This window comes from Schistocerca gregaria, chromosome 2 (assembly GCF_023897955.1).
Source record: "Schistocerca gregaria isolate iqSchGreg1 chromosome 2, iqSchGreg1.2, whole genome shotgun sequence".
Taxonomy (NCBI): domain Eukaryota; kingdom Metazoa; phylum Arthropoda; class Insecta; order Orthoptera; family Acrididae; genus Schistocerca; species Schistocerca gregaria.
In genome coordinates, this window is record NC_064921.1 from 381,854,905 (window position 1) to 381,873,962 (window position 19,058).

At 43.5% G+C, this 19,058-nt stretch overlaps 1 protein-coding gene across 1 annotated transcript in view; it reads right to left on the reverse strand.

The window, feature by feature from the left end:
* The window catches only part of LOC126320621 (esterase FE4-like), a 53,272-nt gene that overhangs the window by 18,156 nt on the left and 16,058 nt on the right, over nt 1-19,058 (reverse strand). The window contains exons 4-5 of the mRNA XM_049994081.1: nt 18,272-18,422; nt 17,518-17,703 (exon numbers count right to left, since the gene is read on the reverse strand). Coding sequence (XP_049850038.1) covers nt 17,518-17,703; nt 18,272-18,422 — 337 coding nt within the window. The remainder of the gene's footprint in view (nt 1-17,517; nt 17,704-18,271; nt 18,423-19,058) is intronic.

Sequence of the window (19,058 nt, forward strand, 5' to 3'; positions counted from 1 at the left end):
TGGAATTTACTCCCTGATGTCTTAACACGCGTTCTACCATCCTGTCCCTTCGTCTTTCTTCTTGTCAGTGTTTTCCATATATTCTTTTCTTCGACTATCCTCCAGAGAACCTCTTTATCTGTTACCTCATTAACTCCTATATTTACAGCATTCTTTTGTAAAACATCACCTGAAATGCTTCGATTTTCTTCTTTTCTGATTTTCGCACAATTCATGTTTCACTACCATGCCATGATAGGCTTCAAACGCACATTCTTAGAGATTTATTTCTCGAGTTAAGGCATATCCTTGATACTAGTACGCTTCTCTTCACCAGGAATATCCTTTTTGCCAGTGCTATACTGCCTTTTACGTCGTCGTTTCTCCGACCGTCATGGGTTGCTTTTCTGCCTAGGTAACAGAGTTCAAAAATGGTTCAAATGGCTCTGAGCACTATGGGACTCAACTGCTGTGGTCATTAGTCCCCTAGAACTTAGAACTACTTAAACCTAACTAACCTAAGGACATCACACACATCCATGCCCGAGGCAGGATTCGAACCTGCGACCATAGCAATTGCACGGTTCCGGACTGCGCGCCTAGAACCGCGAGACCACGGCGGCCGGCAGGTAACAGAGTTCCTTAACTTCATGTACTTCGTGACACCAATAGTGATATTATGTTTTTAGCTGTTCTTATTTCTGCTGTTTCTCGTTACGTTCGTCTTTCTTCTGTTCACTCTCAGTCCATATTCTGTACTCATTATACAGTTCATTTCAGTCAGTAGCTCCTTAACTCTTCTTCACTTTCACTGAAGAGAACAATGTTATCTGGAAGTCTTATCATTGATATCCTTTGATCTTGAGCATTAATTCCATTCTAGAAGCTTTCTTTTATTTTCGCAAATGCTTCTTCGTTGTATAGACTGAACAGCGGGGGAAAAGACTACATTCCGCCTAACACCCCTTTTAATCTGAGCACTTCTTTCTTCGTCTCTAACTCTTATTGTTCCCATTTAGTTCTTGTAAATACGGTATATTATCAGTCTTTCCTGTAGCATACTCCTATTTTCCCAAAATTTCGAACATTTTGCACCATATTTACATTGTCAAACGCTTTTTACAGGTAGATGAATCCTCTGAATGTGTCTCGATTTATCTTCAGTCTTGCTTCCATTGCCAACCGCAACGACAGAATTGCCTCTCAGGTACCTTTACCTTTCCTAAAGCCAAACTGATATTACTCTAAAACATCCTCAATTTTATATTCCATTCTTCTGTATATTATTCTTGTCAGCAACTTTGATGCATGAGCTGTTAAGCTAATTGTATGATAATTCTCACACTTGTCGGCTCTTGCAATCTTCAGAATTGTGTGGATGATGTTTTTCTAGAAGTCAGATGGTATATGACCAGACTCACACATTCTACGCACTAACGTGAATTGTCGTTTTGTTGACAGTTTTCCAGAATGATTGTAGAAATTCTGATGGAATATTATCTATGTCTTCTGCCTCATTCTGTCTTAAGTCTTCCAAAGCTCTTTTAAATTCTGATTCTAACACTGGATCCCCCAAGTCTTCTACACTCCTGGAAATTGAAATAAGAACACCGTGAATTCATTGTCCCAGGAAGGGGAAACTTTATTGACACATTCCTGAGGTCAGATACATCACATGATCACACTGACAGAACCACAGGCACATAGACACAGGCAACAAAGCATGCACAATGTCGGCACTAGTACAGTGTATATCCACCTTTCGCAGCAATGTAGGCTGCTATTCTCCCATGGAGACGATCGTAGAGATGCTGGATGTAGTCCTGTGGAACGGCTTGCCATGCCATTTCCACCTGGCGCCTCAGCTGGACCAGCGTTCGTCCTGGACGTGCAGACCGCGTGAGACGACGCTTCATCCAGTCCCAAACATGCTCAATGGGGGACAGATCCGGAGATCTTGCTGGCCAGGGTAGTTGACTTACACCTTCTAGAGCACGTTGGGTGGCACGGGATACATGCGGACGTGCATTGTCCTGCTGGAACAGCAAGTTCCCTTGCCGGTCTAGGAATGGTAGAACGATGGGTTCGATGACGGTTTGGATGTACCGTGCACTATTCAGTGTCCCCTCGACGATCACCAGAGGTGTACGACCAGTGGAGGAGATCGCTCCCCGCACCATGATGCCGGGTGTTGGCCCTGTGTGCCTCGGTCGTATGCAGTCCTGATTGTGGCGCTCACCTGCACGGCGCCAAACACGCATACGACCATCATTGGCACCAAGGCAGAAGCGACTCTCATCGCTGAAGACGACACGTCTGCATTCGTCCCTCCATTCACGCCTGTCGCGACACCACTGGAGGCGGGCTGCACGATGTTGGGGCGTGAGCGGAAGACGGCCTAACGGTGTGCGGGACCGTAGCCCAGCTTCATGGAGACAGTTGCGAATGGTCCTCGCCGATACCCCAGGAGCAACAGTGTCCCTAATTTGCTGGGAAGTGGCGGTGCGGTCCCCTACGGCACTGCGTAGGATCCTACGGTCTTGGCGTGCATCCGTGCGTCGCTGCGGTCCGGTCCCAGGTCGACGGGCACGTGCACCTTCCGCCGACCACTGGCGACAACATCGATGTACCGTGGAGACCTCACGCCCCACGTGTTGAGCAATTCGGCGGTACGTCCAACCGGCCTCCCGCATACCCACTATACGCCCTCGCTCAAAGTCCGTCAACTGCACATACAGTTCACGTCCACGCTGTCGCGGCTTGCTACCAGTGTTAAAGACTGCGATGGAGCTCCGTATGCCACGGCAAACTGGCTGACACTGACGGCGGCGGTGCACAAATGCCGCGCAGCTAGCGCCATTCGACGGCCAACACCGCGGTTCCTGGTGTGTCCGCTGTGCCGTGCGTGTGATCATTGCTTGTACAGCCCTCTCGCAGTGTCCGGAGCAAGTATGGTGGGTCTGACACACCGGTGTCAATGTGTTCTTTTTTCCATTTCCAGGAGTGTATAATAACTGGTTATTCTTCTCCTACCAAATCATCAAACAACTCTTCCCTTCGTAGAGGTCTTCGTTGTACTCTTTCCACCTATCCGCTCTCTTCTCTACGTTTAACACTGGAATGTCCACTGCACACTTAATGTGCCACCCTTGCTTCAGTTTCACCGAAGGTTGTTTTGGCTTTTTATATCCTAAGTCAGTCCTATCGACAATCATTTATTTTCCATTTCTTCGCATTTTCCTGCATCCATTTCGCCTTGCCTTCGCTGCACTTCCTGTTTAATTCATTCCTAAGTGACTTGCATTTCTGTATTCCTGGATTGCCGTGAACGTTTTAGTACTTCCTTCTTTCATTGATTAACTGAAGTATTTTGAAGTATTTCCTGTGTAACACACGGTTTCCTTACAGTTACATTCTTTGCGCCCGTGTTTTTCTTTCCAAATTCTGTGATTGTCCTTTTTAGACTTTTCCATTCCTCTTCAATTGAACTGCCTACTAACCTATGCCTTATCTCGGTATCTATAGCCTCAGAGATGATCAAGCGCATGTCTTCATTCCTTAGCACTTTCGTATCCCACTTCCTTGCACATTGCTTTTAGCTGACTAGCCTCTTATGCTTCAGCCTACTCTTCATCACAACTAAATTGTGATTGAGTCTATATCTGCTCCCGGGTACGCTTTACAATAAGTGCCTGATTCCGGAATCTTTGCCTGACTATGATGTAACCTAACTGAAATCTCTCCGTATATTCTGCTCTTGTGATTCTTGAATAGAATATTTGCCATTACCGGCTGAAATTTATTGGAGAACTCACTTAGAATTCCTTCATTCTCATTCCAAGGCCACAGTCACCCATAACTCTTTCTTCTAGTGTTTCTCCTACAATCGCGTTCCAATCCCCCGTGTCTATTACATTTTTATCTGCCTTTACGTGTTAAGTTACCCGACCAATATCGTCATATACTTCCTGTCTCTCTTGGTCTTCAGCTTGCGACGTCGGCATTTATACTTTAACTATCGTTGTCGTTGTTGATTTGCTGTCGATTCTGATGAGAACAATCCCATCATTAAACTGATCACAGTAACCTACTCTCTGCCCTATATTCCTATTCATAGCGAATCACATTCCCGTTATACCATTGTCTGCTGCTGTTGATATTCCTTATAGGCATTTGACTAGAAATCTTCACTGACCCCCGCTATATCCAGATTGAGCATTAGCATTTCCTTTTTCCAATTTTCTAGTTTTCTCACCACACTCACGCTGCGACTCATGGAACGTTATCCTAGCGTTGGTTATTAAGTCCTGGCCGTCCATCTCGGTGATCGGAATGGGGGACTAGTCCAGAATATTTTGTCGATGGAGAGGTCAATCACCATGACATTTTCCAATTACGAGCCACTTGCCCTGTGGATACACAGTACATGTCTTTAATGCAGTGGTGTCCATTCCCTTCTGCGTCCTCATGTCGTTGATCATTGGTGATTCTTCCGCCTTTAGCAGCAGTTTTCCACACCAAAGACAAGACATCACCCTGAACCTCTCTCCGCTCCATCACCCTCCTTGAAAATTCCGTTGCGTGAATGAGAGTGACTTCTTTTGCCGGAAGTTATCGGCCGTCACTGACAATGATTTTTATTGAGAATTTAAGCGCTTGCGGGATTCTAACACGGGAGTGGGGACGTTTTGATAAGTGATCAAACACGCTACCCCTAGACCATTAGGAACACTTTGCCACCCGAAACAATTTCTATTCTTAAATCACGGCACAGCAGCAGTAAAGGGAGCGTTGTATCTTGGAAAACTTTTCAGCCTATCGCCTCTAGCACAAGATCTATAATCGAAGTTAATTTTTTGGTCTTCTCATTTTAAATGCACGCATTCAATTTTTGTGTGCTGCATTCTGTTTCTGATATTACAATCGAGAAAAAATCTTGTCAATCCTGTATACACTTGTCTATCAGTTACACTTTTACTCTACTACACAATAACGAACATTAACCAAAGCAAATCAAGGGTAATGGAACGTAGTCGAATTAAATCAGGCTAAATTGAGGGAGTTACATAAGGAAATGAGAAACTAATTTGAGTAAGAGGGTTTTGGTATTTGGGCAGTAAATTAATTTACTATGGTCAGAGCAGAGAGGATGTAAAATGTTGAAATGGCACATGGAATAAACGCTTTTCTGAGAAAGAGAAATATGTTGACAACAAATATTAAATTAAATGAGAGAAAGTCTTTTCTGAAGATATATATCTGGAGTGTAGTCGTTTACGAAAGCGAAACGTGGAGGATAAGCAGTTCAGACGAGAAAATAATGAAGACGAGAAGGGTGGATCACGTCACTCAGGGGAAGTACTCAATAGGACTGGGGAGAAAAGAAATTCGTGGCATAACTTGACCAAAAGAAGGGATCGGTTGATAGGACACGTTCTGATACATGCAACAGTCGACGGTTTATTATTGGAGGCGTGTGATGGGTGGGAAAGGGGGAAGGGGGAAGAATTGCTGAGAGAGACCAAGAGACGTGTACAGTAAACGGGCACGATTGGATGGGGGTTGCAATAGCTACTCGGAGATGAAGAAGCTTGCAGAAGACGGGGCAGCAAAGAGAGCTATTTCTTATGGCAGTCTCTAACATACATTCCTTCGTGTAGTTCTAAAATCAGTCACTAGACGGAAGTACTGAACAAAAAACATCATATGTTCCTAGATGTACTATCCTCTAGGTACAAAACACTCTCGTACAATAACCTGTTCCAAAATATTCGCTTCATCTCTGCCAAGAAAATCCTATTCACGAACAGCTTCTCCCTACACCATATTGATACCTAAATCCCGAATAAAACCTTCCTACAACACCATCAGAATATCCAAAATTTGCTCTTCAATCTACACAGCACGGGTAATCCATGTCTCACGGCAAGAGATGAGGTTGATATTGGCCACTACAGGAAAATCTCTGTTCGGTGGCAACTCTTCTGAAATACCCCTACCGAACATCTCATCCTTACTCTCTTCCTCAAAACCATAACTATTACTTGTAACCCTGTAAATATGCGACTCGAACATACTATCCCGTACGATTTCGTCATCCATATAGAGAAAACATTTCGATACATACTTCTGCTGCTGACCTTAACCGATGCCTTGTCGAATTCCAGCGGTGATGTTGGTTTACTGACTCCTTCGACGGTGACGTCGCCATTATTCGACAGCATACATGCCCTGAGTTACTATTGGTCACCACAGAAACATCCTAGTTCAGTCACATCAAGCGTCATAATCTCGTCTGCTAGCCTCCTTCAGCGCATTGTTGCAGAAGCCCTCGACTCGACTCGAAGTCATCAGTTGTCTGTTCTACTCACTATCCTCTTCACAACTCACATCACACATGCACCCACTTATAATGCCTTTCCCTAAACATATACAGGACTACTTCAGTACTAACAGGAGTGCGAGCAGAGAATCCACTGATACGCAGATCTTCAGCCATCCTTTCCAACTCTAAAGTAACATCCACCACTCAGCCACCTTTCTTCAACAGACCTTATCAAACGCCGCAACTCACCACAGCCCAACCAAACTCATCGACCCCCAGTGCCTCACACTCTCTCCATCGGTTCTGTCCTCCACGAATCCCATCGTTTATACTGATCGTTCTTGCAGACCCGTGACCGTGAAACACTTACACGCCACTGGCAGTTACAAAGACACATCAGAAACCTGCAAACCGAAAAGCAACGCTGTGTCTTGTGACATACGAGCACTACATATTGCTTTTTATCTTACGGTTTTTGACCATGAAACCAAGGACTAACTGTTCCTTCTTATGCAATATTATGCTCTGAGGTGTCAGGAGTCATGAGGTGGTGATATGCACATATCCAGATGGCGGTAGCATCGCGTAGAGAAGGTATAAAACGGCACTGCAATGGAAGAGCTGTTATTTGTACTCGAGGTATTCACGTGAAAAGGATTCCGACGTGATTATGGCCGTACGACGGCAATTTGCAGGTTCTGAACGCGGACTGGTAGTTGGAGATAGACGAATTGGACATTCCATTTCGGAATTCGTTAAGGAGTTCGATATTCTGAGATCCACAGTGTCGAGAGCGTGCTGAGCATACGACATTTCAGGCTTTACCTTTAGCCAAAACAACACTGACGCCGTCAGCCTTCACTTAACGACCGACAGCAGCGGCGTTTGCTTAGACCAGCAAGGCTGCATGAAATAACGGCAGAAAACGAGGCAGGGCGTATGCGTGATGTCAGTGCGCCGAAGTTTTGGCTTAATGGGCTACGGCAGGAGACGACCGACGCGATTGCCTCTGCTAACGTCACGACATCGCCTGCAGCGCCTTTCAAGGGCTCGTCACCACATCGTGACCCGTCAGATGAGACCCTATTTCAGTTCGTAAGATCTGATGGGAGCGTTCGACTGTAGTGCAGACCCGACGAAGCCATGGACGCAAGCTGTCAACAAGCCAATGTGTAAGTTGGTGAAGGCTCCATAATGGCGTGCGTTGTGTTTACATGGAATGGGCTGGGTCCTCTGGCCCAACTGAACCTATAACTCACTAAAAAATGTTATGTTCAGCCGGTTGGAGACCATCCGCGGCTATTCATTTTATCCAAACAACGATGTCATGTCATCAGGCCACAAGTGTTCACGATATGTTTGAAGGACATTCTGGGCGGTTGGGGCAAATGATTTGGCCACTCAGATCTACCGACATGAATCCCATTAAATATTTATGTGACGTAATGGAGAGGTCAGTTTGTGCGCAAAATCCTGCACTGGCAACATTTTCGCAATTATGGACGGCTATACAGGAAGCATGGCTCAATATTTCTGCACGAGACTTCTAACGACATTTAGAGGCCACCTCACGTCTACGCCGGGCAAAAGGAGGTCCGACACAATATTAGGACCCCACTGTTTTTGTGACCTCAGTATATTTTCTTAGTAAAATGGATTAAGTGACGACGCTTACTATTTCAGAACTGAAATATATCTGCTCCAATATAATACTTAAAATTTACTCATCCTTAACTACGACTTATCTTAGAAAATAGATTAAGGAAAGGAAAAAGTACATTTCTAGCATTTCTAGACTTAGAGAAAGCTTATGACAATGTTGACTGGAATACTCTCTTTTAAATTCTGAAGGTGGCAGAGCTAAAATACAAGGAGCGAAAGGCTATTTACAACTGGTACAGAAACCAGATGGCAGTTATAAGAGTCGAGGGGCATGAAAGGAAAGCAGTGATTGGGAAGGGAGTGAGACAGGGTTGTAGCCTCTCCAGGATGTTATTCAATATGTATATTGAGCAAGCAGTAAAGGAAACAAAAGAAAAATTTGGAGTAGGAATTAAAATGCATGGAGAAGAAATAAAAACTTTGAAGTTCGCCGATGACACTGTAGTTGTGCCAGACAGCAAAGGACTTGGAAGAGCAGCTGAACGGAATGGATAGTGTCTTGAAAGGGGGATATAATATGAACCTCAACAAAAGCAGAACGAGAATAATGGAATGTAGTCGAATTAAATCGGCTGATGCTGCAGGAATTATATTAGGAAATGAGACGCTTGAAGTAGTAAATGAGTTTTGCTATTTGGGGAGCAAAATAAGAGATGATGGTCGAAGTAGAGAGGATATAAAATGTAGACTGGCGATGGCAAGGAAAGCATTTCTGAAGAAAGTGTCAGGAAGTCGTTTCTGAAAGTTTTTCTTTGGAGTGTAGCCATGTGTGAAAGTGAAACGTGGACGATAAGTAGTTTAGACAACAAGAGAATAGAAGCTTTGGAAATGTGGTGCTACAGAAGAATGCTGAAGATTAGATAGGTAGATCACATAACTAATGCGGAGGTATTAAATAGAATCGGAGAGAAGAGAAATTTGTGGCACAACTTGATTAGAAGAAGGGATCGGTTGGTACAGCACATTCTGAGGTACCAAGGGATCATCAATTTAGTATTGGAGGGCAGCGTGGAGGGTAAAAATCGTAGAGGGAGACCAAGAGATGAATAAACTAAACAGATTCAGTTGGATGTAGGTTGCAGTAGGTACTGGGGGATGAAGAACCTTGCACAGGATAGAGTTGCATGGAGAGCTGCATCAAACCAGTCTCTGGACTGAAGATCACAACAACAACAACAAACAACAACAACTTAATTCAGTGGAACGAATCAAGGTAACACTTTGACTATCGCGTGGAGACTGATGGATGTTTCACCACCACACCTGCCACGCCACGGCGACGGGCTCTGCTGTGGCTGGCGGCGGTATGGTGGCAATCAACGTATTAATAATTATCTTGAGGTAAGAAGTACCTACAATGTATCTCGGGAACGAAAACGCCATTTGTGACAGAGGTGCGTTACAAGCAGAGAGCTGTTGTTGAGTGTCTTTAGCTGGAAATCCCTGAGCATCACAGGTACTCATAGGCGCCTAAAGAATGTCTATGGAGGCATGACATTGCACAAAAGCACGGCGAGCCGTTGGGCAAGGCGTCTGTCATGATCCCAACACGGTCGCGCAAACCTGTCCGATCTCCCGCCTGCCGACCGGCCACACACAGCTGTGACTGCTGTTGTGTTTTATCGTGCGGACAGTCTCATTCGAGGTGATCGATGGGTCACAGTGAAGTACCTCTCTGGTCAGATGGACGTCTCTTTTGGTAGCACTGATACACCCGTCCACCAGTTGGGTTAGTCAGCCGTGTTGGTCCGCTGAGTTCCTCGCCGGCATCTGTGCGTTATTGTTTGCGCGTTACGAGGCTGATTATGACACTTTTTTGTCGAACACAGGCGACGAAAGATGGGTTCATCACTTCGAACCGCAAACAAAACTACAGTCCATAGGGTGGGTCCACAACACCTCTCTTCCGAAGAAAAAGTTCAAAGCCGCACCCACAGCCGGTAAAGGTATTAAGATGGCCTTCTGGGACTCTGAAGCAGTTATTCTGTTTCACTGCCTCCCTCATGGTGCAACGATCAACTCTGAAGTGTACTGTGATACCCTCAGGAAGATGAAGACACGACTTCAGCATGTTCGTCGACACAAAAATGCAAACGAATTTCACCTCCTCCATGAAAATGCAAGGCCTCACACGAGTCTGCCCATGCGAAGAATCTCACAGAACATCGTTGCCCTGTTCTGCCTCGTCTACCCAACAGCTCCGAACTAGACCTTCCGAATTCCACCTGTTTGGCCCAATGAAAGATGCACTCCATGGGAAGCAGTACTTGGATGATGGGAAGTTTATCGACGCTGCAAGATTTGGCTCCGACGGCGACAAGTAAAGTAGTGCGAGGGTACAAAGGCGCTTCCAGTAAGATGACGTAAGTTCGTCTCATGTTGAAAAATACAGTTTTGTAGCCGAAACAGTGGCGAATAATATAGTGTATAAAATGAACTTGCTTTCAGAAAGAAACGTGTTGCATTGGTTAATGAACGCTCCATGTACGAGACTCCTCCTCTTTATCCTCATTGCTCTGCGCCGCTCAACTATTTACCCAAACGTTTTCCAAGAAGTACTAGAAAGTATTATTATTTAACAATACTGATACCTGAGTAAACGTGATTAGCTGATGAACGAAGTATTTTACAGGAGCATCGCTCGATGGACTCTTACCCATTATTAAGCACTGCTCTGCAATTCACCATAATTACCTGGAAGGACTGATAATGGATATAAAGGGGATCTAAAAGACGGTGGATCATTCTATCACGGATGTGTGTAGAAAGCGCAAAAGTGTCGTGGGGATGCTGAAAACCTGCAATGGCAGATTCAACAATTGAGACGTTGTCCATCAATATTGAAATTTTGCAGGTAACGTTCCATGAAAGTAAAACAAAACTGAATCACGTTTCGTAAATTTTTCGAAAAGGCTAAGGCGGAAATCAGAGGTACTGAAGATCGTATGACGGCTTTCCTACAGCCGTTATCCGATCGCAACATCCACGACTGGATAAAAGTGTGGTTAAGCACTATTGGTACCGAAAGGATGTTCGGTAACAAGTCGTAGCTTGTGAAGCATAGATGCAAACATATCATTATTCAACATGCTGTCTACGGGAAAGCTGGATAACGAAAATAAGATACTAAGGTGAAGAATTTAGCATTGCACAATGATGATGCAAGATTAAAGTCTTCATACTATATCATTCGAGACCTACAGCGACAAGTCAAGTGTTTCAAGGCCAAACGTTTCACCCGCCATTTGAATAGCTTGCAATAACCAAAAATGTGATTTGGAGCGAAATGCTTGTGAGTTTACGTCGCCACCTCGAACATCACAGCATTTGTGGATAAATTGTCTTTAATTTCTTCGTGTGATGTCCCTGAAATAGTGCTCGAAGCTCGTAAATCTATATACAGGGTGTTACAAAAAGGTACGGGCAAACTTTCATGAAACATTCCTCACACACAAAGAAAGAAAATATGTTATGTGGACATGTGTCCGGAAACGCTTACTTTCCATGTTAGAGCTCATTTTATTACTTCTCTTCAAATCACATTAATAATGGAATGGAAACAAACAGCAACAGAACCTACCAGCGTCACGTCAAACACTTTGTTACAGGAAATGTTGAAAATGTCCTCCGTTAGCGGGGATACATGCATCCATCCTCCGTCGTATGGAATCCCTGATGCGCTGATGCAGCCCTGGAGAATGGCGTATTGTATCACAGCCGTCCACAATACGAGCACGAAGAGTCTCTACATTTGGTACCGGGGTTGCGTAGACAAGAGCTTTTAAATGCGCCCATAAATGAAAGTCAAGAGGGTTGAGGTCGGGAGAGCGTGGAGGCCACGGAATTGGTCCGCCTCTACCAATCCATCGGTCACCGAATCTGTTGTTGAGAAGCGTACGAACACTTCGACTGAAATGTGCTGGAGCTCCATCGTGCATGAACCACATGTTGTGTCGTACTTGTAAAGACACATGTTCTAGCAGCACAGGTAGAGTATCCCGTATGAAGTAATGATAACGTGCTCCATTGAGCGTAGGTGGAAGAACATACTGACGAAAATAAAATGAGCTCTAACATAGAAATTAAGCGTTTCCGAACACATGTTCACATAACATCTTTTCTTTATTTGTGTGTGAGGAATGTTTTCTGAAAGTTTGGCCGTACCTTTTTGTAACTCCCTGTATAACTTGGTTTTCTTGTAAGTTGATTTCTTGGAATGTTGTTGGAACTGAAAAATGACAGTGTATGGTAAGTTGAGGAATTGGACGGCGGGCAAGACGACGAAGGGCGAATTTCGTCACGAATTCCCGTAATTTCATGGGCTGAGGATGACACGGCGGCTGATCGGTGCCGTTGGCCCTTCATGGCCTGTTCGGGCGTAGTTTACTTTAGTATTTAACTAAGCCCAACAGATTTTTAAATATTATTTTTTGGCCATTTTTACTGCGCGTTATCTGAAATTTCAGCTAACTGAAGAAATATCAATACACCACTTTTAATTACTCAATTAAACCATGTAAGTAAAACGATCATTAACCTCAAAATTCGTTTGACCACAGTGTTTTACTAGGAATGGTTATATCGGAAATCGTATACCATTACTTTCCTTCGCTCATTGAACTAATTTACCCAGCTAGTCGAAGTGGTACTAACTTTTTTACATTAACCAATATTGCCACAGGTGATAGCAGTGATGAGAGACGCAAACTCTCTGAATTATAGGGGAACCGTTGTCTTGCATTACCACAAAGTCAGCCAGCAACGTTTGGGCCACCTACCAATCTGTTTTTACGTAATTGGAGTATAGTGTTTTCTCATCTTGCTCCTGAAGTGAGCATGATTTGTCACCTTCGAGATTTCCGATTCGTAAGGAAAAACCTACACTTCCCGACAAAAAACGTGAAACTTCTAGAAGTAATAATCGGATGTTTATGTAACTACGGACAAGTGCACGTCATCGGATGGTATGCAAAGGACCAGAATTTTAAATGATTAGAATTGCAGGCAGAATGACCACCAGAGTGCATTAGTTTGGTTCATGTGCAGTGTTGTTACGAGTGTTTTTAGTGTTGTGCTAGGGTTTATATGAGGCGAGAACAGCGTCAGATGTTGATTGATCACTGCGAAGAATACGGTGATTTCGTTCATTCGTATGAGACAGCATTTTCAGCACCTTACAGAGTTTGAAAGCGACCTCACTGTAGATTTCCGTTTAGATGACTGACAGAATTTGTGGCCAGATGTTGCACAACACGGTACGCGAGGGCGGTCGGCAACATCAAACCACCACAATGGATGATCGCCGTACAGTGCACTAAACACATCGTAAGCCGTCACATCTGTGCCTGCTATCCGATGGTTCAAATGGCTCTGAGCACTATGGGACTTAACATCTGTGGTCATTAGTCCCCTAGAACTTAGAACTACTTAAACCTAACTAACCGAAGGACATCACTCACGTCCATGCCCGAGGCAGGATTCGAACCTGTGACCATAGCAGTCGCGCGGTTCCGGACTGAGCGCCTGAACCGCTAGTCCACCGCGGCCGGCCCTGCTATCCGAGAACAAGTAATTGACATCCTGTGTCATTCCGCACCTTTGTTTGGGTACTACCAGCAGTCGAATGTGGACCTCACCCTTTCTTGAGTAGGTTGCTGATAACACCACAACACAAACAGCTGCGTTTGGAGTGGCGTTGTGATGGGGAAGCATGGACTGCTGTCGAATAACATCGTGTTGTGTTCAGTGAAGAATCGCGGTTATGCACTACCGCGGATGAACGTCGTCGGAATATATGGTGGCGACACTCTTCCGATGTATTGGATAAGCACAAACAAACTGGCGTCATGATGTTGGGAGCTTTCGGATATGATTTTGGTTCATGGCAGGTAGTCGTTGAGAGAACATAGACACCACAATTGTTCGTGATGGACACCCTGCGTCTTCATGTGTTCCCGCTCATGCAGCTGTATAGTGGTGACAATTTACAACGGCATGATGGTCGACGACACATGCCACTTGTCTCTATGAAACTGTCTGTGTGATACTGAGGAACTTTTGTGGCGAGTGAGATGCCCAGATCTGCCCTAGTGGAACATGCATGGGATTCACTCTCACGTTAACTTCGTTTCAAGCCAGTCTCCAGGAAAATTACGTCAATTGGGGGACGGTTGGTCTCCGGAGAAGATACAGTGTCTTTGTGACACCCTTCCCAACCGCATCAGTTATTAGTAAATCTGACTACTATTCTTAATCAAAGAAATACCATCACATACCGATCCAACACGGGAAGTGTAATTTCGTTATCTCCTCTTCTTCTGCAGGCTTAGCTTTGATTGTTGTCGGGAAGTATAGGTAGCGAGAAGAGATAACATTTTATGCACCTCATAGCGTTATAATAAAAGACACACTTCGTAGAGAGAAACAAAAGAGCAGAATGGAAAAGGCAGCATCTGCTCCCACCATAATCAAACGCATCGTGCTGTCGATTCTTGAGTGCTGCTAAAAAGACGAAGCCATCGAAGCGTCAGACGAACTTTTTTCATCAGTTATCAGATTCCATGGATTTCCTGTATATTGATACAGAGGACGATATGAGTCGAGAAAGCTTTTGTGGTGAATGAATCTGCATTATTTGTTGCTTTATATTTGCCATGTTGTTAACTGTGAGTGTTGGGTATCTCATGAAATTTAACTATAAAAGCTCTCAGTGCATATTGTATTGCTGCTGCTAACAAGATTACACAGATTCATTACAAGTATGGACACTGCTAAGATCTTAGATCGGAGCGGTCATAAAAAGAACCTACAGTGTGTGTGAGAAAATTTCAACTCAATCGTATATTTAATAACAGTGTATATAGTTGTAAGTAAATATGAGAAACCCTTTCACGGTCATAAATCGGAGGTAATTTCATCAGCTGGTACTCTGAATTCATTATATATTGTAAAGTTCGAAAAAAAATTATTTGAAAGGAAATTTTCAATTTGTCATACGACAACAGATATTCTATGTCCACAGGCCTGTCACTGTTAAAAAAGACAAAAATGCTACCGATATAATTGTTTTTATGGAAGATCTACAACTGCATGTCTATTTTGCAGTTTGTAATTGCGTGCCTGGTAGAGGGCTCATCGAATCATCTTCCGGCTATTTCTTCGCCGCGCGCTGGAGAAACAAACACTTTTTCTCTTTTTTTGTTACAGTGATCATTTCTCCCATGTAGGTGGGAGCCAAGAAAGTACTTTCACATTTAAAGAAAAAGATCATGCCGCATCGAAATTCACCACCTCAACTCGCGTGTCGTATCAGTGGTATTCTGCCTCCCTATTTCGAGATTAAAAACCAACTGCACTTCTTTGAACTTTTTCGATGTCCTCCGTCAGTACTACACTACTGGCCATTAAAATTGCTACACCAAGAAGAAATGCAGATGATAATCGGGTATTCATTGGACAAACATATTATACTAGAACTGACATGTAATTATATTTTCACGCAATTTGGGTGCATAGATCCTGAGAAATCAGTACCCAGAACAACGGCCTTGAAACGCCTGGGCATTGAGTCAAACAAAGCTTGGATGGCGTGTACAGGTACAGTTGCCCATCCAGCTTCAACACGATACCCCAGATCATCAAGAGTAGTGACTGGCTTATTGTGACGAGCCAGTTGCTCGGCCACCATTGAGCAGAAGTTTTCAGTTGCTGAGAGATCTGGAGAATGTGCTGGACAGGGCAGCAGTCGAACATTTTCTGTATCCAGAAAGGCCCACACAGGACCTGAAACTTGCGGTCGTGCATTATCCTGCTGAAATGTAGGGTTTCGCAGGGATCGAATGAAGGGTAGAGCCACGGGTCGTAACACATCTGAAATGTAACATCCACTGTTCAAAGTGCCGTCAATGCGAGCAAGAGGTGACGGAGACGTGTAACCAATGGCACTCCATACCATCACGTCGGGCGATACGCCAGTATGGCGATAACGAATACACGCTTTCAATGTGCGTTCACCGCGATGTCGCCAAACACGCGTGCGACCATCATGATGTTGTAAACAGAACCTGGATTCATCCGAAAAAATGACGTTTTGCCATTCGTGCACCCAGGTTCGTCGTTGAGTACAACCATCACATCTGTGGTGCAGCGTCAAGGATAACCGCAGCCATGGTCGCCGAGTTGATAGTCCATGCTGCTGCAAATGTCATCGAACTGTTCGTGCAGATGTTTGTTGTCTTGGAAACGTACCCATCTGTTGACTCGGGGATCGAGACGTGGCTGCACGATCCGTTACAGCCATGCGGACAAGATGCCTGTCATCTCGACTGCTATTGATACGAGGCCTTTGGGATCCAGCACGGCGTTCCGTATTACCCTCCTAAACCCACCGATTCCATATTCTGCTAACGGTCGTTCGATCTCGACCAACGCGAGCAGCAATGTCGCGATATGATAAACCGCAATAGCGATAGGCTACAATCCGACCTTTATCAAAGTCGGAAACGTGATGGTACCCATTTCTCCTCCTTACACGAGGCATCACAACAACGTTTCACCAGGAAACGCCGGTCAACTACTGTTTGTGTATGAGAAATCGGTTGGAAAATTTCCTCATGTCAGCACTTTGTAGGTGTCGCCACCGCTCTGATAAGCTAATCATTTGCATATCACAGCATTTTCTTGCTGTGCGTCTGTAGCACGTCATCTTCGTGGTGTGGCAATTTTAATGGCCAGTAGTGTATCTGTTCCGGGTCCCACACCGCGCAACAATATTCTAGAAGAGGACGGACAAGCGTTGTCTCTTTAGTACATCTGTTGCATCTTCTAATTTGGCAATTAGTGACATGGGTATGTAATTTGGTGGAGTTCTGCTACTTCCTTTCTTGAGTACTGGTGTGACCTGTGCAACTTTCCAGTCTGTAGTTTCGGATCTTTCGCCGAGCAGTTGTATATGACTTCTAAGTACGTAGCTATTGTAACAGCATACTCTGAAAGGGACGTAGCTCGTATACTAGGCCTTGCCTTTATTAAGTAATTTAAGCTGTTTCACTATACCAAGAACATCTACTTGCAAGTCGCAGCAGTTCTTGATTCGAATTTATTTCTGCCTCTATGGTGATGAATTTTCGGATAACCGTGTCTGGTATCTCCGCTTTAGTGGCAGCTCACTGCCGCTGTTAATAACTAGTCAAATTTTAAGCATTTAAGGATATCAAAAGGCACTCATTTTCCTTTATGTTTCACTTTTTCTTTCGAAAGACATACACTAAAACAAGGTTTCGTAATACTAACCTCGACATCAGTACAAATTATCTCTGATTACAACAGAATGTTTAACAGCCTTTATTTTTATTTGGTGAGAGTAATTGTCGCAGAAGACTCGCAGAAATTTTGAGTTACGTTAAATTATGCACTTTAGTGAATTCATGCTCTTCTACTTGGAGTCACAATACATTTTACCTATGGAAAATTGTATACTTAAGAAATTTGAGTCTAAACTCTATGAAGCAGGTTCATAAACGTTCCTCAAAAGTTAGCGCTAAGTAATATACCTTTACTAAGTGGAGAAAGGACGTGGTAATGAACAGACCCTGCTCCTGCGCTTTGTCCAAAGATAGTCACTCTCTCTGGATCGCCGCCAAACGCCGCTATGTTCCTCTGCACCCATCTCAGAGTCTCCACTTGATCCTTGAGGGCCATGTTTCCAGGGACGACTTCATCTCCGGTACTGAGGAAACCTAGACAGAGAAGGAAAATGAATCCATTGACCGTCCGCGTAAGATCGCAAAAATTAGAATTCATTAAGCAATAGCTTTATGTTGAACAACGATTTCAGGATAACGTACTTCGGACGAATGAAACCTGTCACTCATACAGGATCCCCTTTTCTTATCTTCTGTCAATGTACAATTATTTATACCCTAACGAATCCATCTGTGCCTTAAAATGATGAAAGTTTATTTCCTTAATCATTAATGAATGCTAACCAATTTATCTCTTTTTCACGTCGTAACATAGCTACTCTTGTAGAATTTGATGGCATTAATACAATACATTGAATTGTTGTCTTTCTAGTGCGACAGGAGTCACTGTGTGTGCCTTATTCCCGTTTCCTCTAATAATTTGCATATTCCCTGAAGATGATTCTGAAATGCCGTTAATATTAACATGTGTTGCGTGGTCACAGTAATCGATTTAGCGTACAGTAATATACTCACGAAACAATAAACAGAACTGCAACGAACACAAAATACAGTGAAATAAATCTTAAGATAGAATAAAAATGCAAATAATAGCTTACATTACCTAGCAGTCCGAGACGGTAATTCATGCTAACAAATACAACGTCGTTGTCCACAAAGTAATGGGGCGTATACAAATTAGCTTTTCCCGCGGTGAAACACCCTCCGTGAATCCAAACCATAACAGCTTTCAGGGCTTCACCTTGCGTTGGCATCTGCGCAGAAATTGGGAATAATATTGTAGAGAGTGGAAAAATCTTTAGTACCACAGTAAATGTAAAAGTAATAAAAAAATTCTTTATTCGTGATTCTATCAAGTTCTAGGCGTTATTCAACATGAAATTTCAGGAAATTATCACCGTTATGTAGTAATTAAAGGAAATCAAGAGTCCACAGTGGCTGTGTAACATTTTAATAATTCTTCCACATACTGCTGAATTCCAAATTAACGGCCATTTTCAATTCTCCATGTACATATATAAGCAGACTGCGTGTGAAGTACAAGAATAAAAAGAGAAAATGTCCTTACATATTTCAAATACATTGTGTAACAAATTGAATTTAAATGTCATTACTCAACTTTAGAACGAATAACTATTTCATATCTGCAGCCAAAAAACTACTCGACAAAATTTCGTTATCCTGCACATAATGAGTCTATATCAGGGTTTCCCAAACGGTAGTCCACAAAATACACCACTGTTCTGCTGGAAGTGAATAAGGACTCCGCTAAACTTTGTTAATAACACGGAGTTCTTTTTAGACATTTTGACGACACTAGTTGTTTTTTAAATATTATTATGATTTCTGTGTTATTTATAATTTAAACTTAAGTAATCATAGATTAAAAT